The sequence below is a fragment of the Dioscorea cayenensis genome, chromosome 20 (assembly GCF_009730915.1).
Source record: "Dioscorea cayenensis subsp. rotundata cultivar TDr96_F1 chromosome 20, TDr96_F1_v2_PseudoChromosome.rev07_lg8_w22 25.fasta, whole genome shotgun sequence".
Lineage (NCBI taxonomy): Eukaryota > Viridiplantae > Streptophyta > Magnoliopsida > Dioscoreales > Dioscoreaceae > Dioscorea > Dioscorea cayenensis.
The window spans coordinates 26,526,379-26,529,743 of NC_052490.1; the positions used below are offsets into that span (position 1 = coordinate 26,526,379).

Consider the following 3,365-nt stretch of genomic DNA (forward strand, 5'->3'; position numbering starts at 1 on the left):
AAAACAAAACTCTCATTCCTAGCATTTATCTTGAATTTCATTTGTCATTCTTTGATACCATAGTCTCCTCCATTTGGTTCTTCAAGAGTCATTGTTTGTATAAATTTAGAGTTTTATCGCCCGCTTTACCAAACTATATATTTTATTAATTATATTATATGATTGTAAGTCAACCAATGCAAATCGAATCCCAATAATTCATTTTTTTAAACTTTCTCACATCCTTACACATTGAACTTAAAAGCCAATTCCCTCCCTTGCTTATAAAAGAATGACATAACACATTACATAATAACAAAACATAATAAGAAAAAAACTATCATATACATTTTAAAATTTGATAATATACTTCCCATGTTGAAAATGAATAAAAAAAATTATATTATCAATGTCAGTACATTTTTTTAATATACTGAACCAGCAGCATTAGCGCGAGTCTTTACACTAGTTATTATAATTAAATAAATCACAAACACACATAAATAAATAAATAAAGTCTGAAAATTTGAGTACTCAGCTTTATGTTAGTGATGTTCATGAAAATTTCAGTTCAGCTTTCAGTTATTGTATACCAAATTCCAGCTATTCGGTAATTTGGTTTTCAATTAACCAAATTAACCAAATGCCTCCAGTGCCTAGAACACTCCATATCCATCCTCATCTATACTAACTGAACAAGTCTATGTGCCATTTTGGTTGGGTATTCAAGTTTAAATGAGATTTTCATGAAGGTCAGTGGGAGCACGAGCTCTGGTCAATCAGCCTTAAGAGTGATGCAACCACAGTGCCCAAAAATATATACAAGCTGTGTTAGTATAATTCATTTTGGTTGGGTAAGTATCCATCTTAATTTCTTCAATCAATGCATTCTCTTAGGAAGAATATACAAAACATTGTTACAAAATATTGTTACAAAATTTATGTGCAACTCCATCAACACCTGAACTACTAAGGCAATTTGCTAACATGCATGCTGATGCCTGCTTTCAGAAATTGCAACATTAAATGCAGCTATGCTTGATTAAAAGAAATGTTCAATGTCAGCTTTCAGGAAAAGCTTGCATTATTCTACCATCTACCTGACAAGCTCAATCTTAGTTTTTGCCTTACCAACAACTAATGGATTCTTCGGTTCAACTGCCATGCCAACTGATCAACAGCCACCATAGCTTGAGAAGCAGCACCAATAGAACCTTCATACCTAACATTAAATCACCCACAAAACGCAAAAAATCAGTCCTAGCAAGCATTTTTTTCCTGGAGCAAGCTACTAAAATACCAATCATAATTCAAAATAGCACATAATTGATTTATACTGACATGGCAACCAAAAGAAAAGCTCCAGCTTGCATCACAATGGCACCTTCACCAGCAGGTTTGGATGTGTTCACACACCGAGCACAGAACCAATGCTCATGAATCGAAGTCACTAGATCTGCCATTAGAACAGAATCAAGATTAAATCCTGGAATAACAAGTAATATAACATGAATCCAGCATCTCTAACTTTATACTACGAAAAAAACATTTCGTGAATCGGTGCATTCCTGTTTCAGAGCTGAGCAATATAACATTTGCAATTTAACAAGACAAATACCTAACAATGAGAAGGACCCTTGAAATACTTACATTGGTTTTCTCCAATAAAAAAGTATTCTGTTGGTGGATTGTTTCTTTTAACAAAATCAAGGAACGGATACAACTCAACTGCCTTCAAATTAGTCCCCTCTTGCTCTGCGCTGAGAACACCAAAAATCATGATCCACTTCTAGACAATGTCTAAGTTCATCAGGTCAAATGTATAAAATAATCCCTAATTTTCTGAACTTATAAAAGTTAAAGCAAATATTTTCCCACTGATTATTTTAGTGCATAAAATACATAGGCAATATCAGACAGAAAAATAAAGGAAAAAAAAGGGAAAACAAGTTGGAAGGGAGAAAAATGTTACTTACACCTTTTTCAGGTTAGCTGTTGGGATCATGGAAAAAAATTAAAAGTAAACTTCTTGTTGTGCTTAAAAATTAATACCATAGTGTTGCAATATGAGGTATAAATGAGTCCATAATAGGACCATGATATTAGTTTGCAGTCGTTCAAATTTTTCATAAGGGTGAAATTATGCCAAGCATGTCTATGTCTAAAGTTCAACAGGTTAGCATATGTTCAAGCGCAGCTTGAGCTTAATTTGATTCAATGATATACTCTTCAAGCTTAGAACAATAAAAGTAGATACTTTTAAGACTGGGATTGGCTCCAACTTAGGTATTCAATGAGTTAAACTCAAGCAAAGCTTGCCCCATCTAAGATAAACAAGTCTAAGCTCATCTTAAACTTCTTTTAAGCAAAAGTTCATTTATTTTAAGCAAGCATACGCTCAAGCTCATTTAATACTTACTACTTTGTGAAAACTATAATGTTACTACAAATATCTAATTAATATAACTCCACAGTTTTAATATTGCATCATTGTAATGACAATAGTGTAGTTTACAAGCATATCCATTTATAAAAGGCACATGGAAAACAATATAACAAATCACAAATTGAAACTCAACAATTCGAAAATGAATGAGATAATGGGATCAAGATGAAAAAAAAAAAAAAACTAAAGATCTCCAAAATCGTACAAAATATAAAGCCAAGCACTAGGAATCATCTCAGCTGTTCAAGACAAGAGAGCTGCCTTCTGTCCATTGAGGAAATGCATTCAAGATTAATATAAACTGAAAATCTGAAAGATCATACCCCAAAAACAAAAACAAAAACAAAGAAAAAAAGCAAGAACAAAGAAAAAAAAAACTGAGAAGCAAGTTGGGAGATAAAAGAGAGTACATGACAGAGAGAAGGCGGGAGGGAGCGGTGGGATCATGGTTGAGCAGCAAGGCAGCCACGATGGGAGAACCTGTAAGGAAAAGATAGACAGTGAGTGAGAAGAAGGAAAAGATAGATAGTGAAGAAGAGTGAGAGAGAATTGACAAACCAGAAGAAGCAGAGGTGGAGGCAATGTTGGTGGAAGAAGCCCACTTCTCCCAGATCTTGTGACTGACTGCCCAATCCATCAACTTCTTCTTCTTCTTCTCTTTTTTCTTTGCCCCCCTTTTTCTTGGAACCGAAGTGTACAAACTTGAAAAATCGGAGGTGAGTCGTACTATGACACAGGAACTAGAAATCAGAAATGAAAATAAAGCATAATGGAGCCCTTTCCAAAAGCCCCTTTCTTATTTTCAAGCCCATGTTGGCCTGGACAGCCCGGCCCAAATCTGACGGCCCGCCATCTATTACCCTTCAGGTTTAGGGTTTTACCTCTCTCGCTCTGTGCGTCTCTTATTAGTCATTTATTACTGTGAGTTTGGATTGTGGGA

General features: G+C 34.7%; 1 protein-coding gene across 1 annotated transcript; it reads right to left on the reverse strand.

Moving 5' to 3' along the window:
* Nucleotides 1–1,104: 1,104 nt before the first annotated feature.
* On the reverse strand, nucleotides 1,105–3,149 carry LOC120251214. Its single transcript, XM_039259746.1, has 5 exons — nucleotides 2,984–3,149; nucleotides 2,836–2,905; nucleotides 1,630–1,739; nucleotides 1,321–1,435; nucleotides 1,105–1,201 (listed from the first exon to the last, which is right to left on the reverse strand). Exons 1-5 carry the CDS (start codon nucleotides 3,060–3,062, stop codon nucleotides 1,117–1,119), a joined length of 459 nt encoding a protein of 152 aa, XP_039115680.1. The 5' UTR covers nucleotides 3,063–3,149; the 3' UTR covers nucleotides 1,105–1,116.
* Between the last annotated feature and the right edge of the window lie 216 nt (nucleotides 3,150–3,365).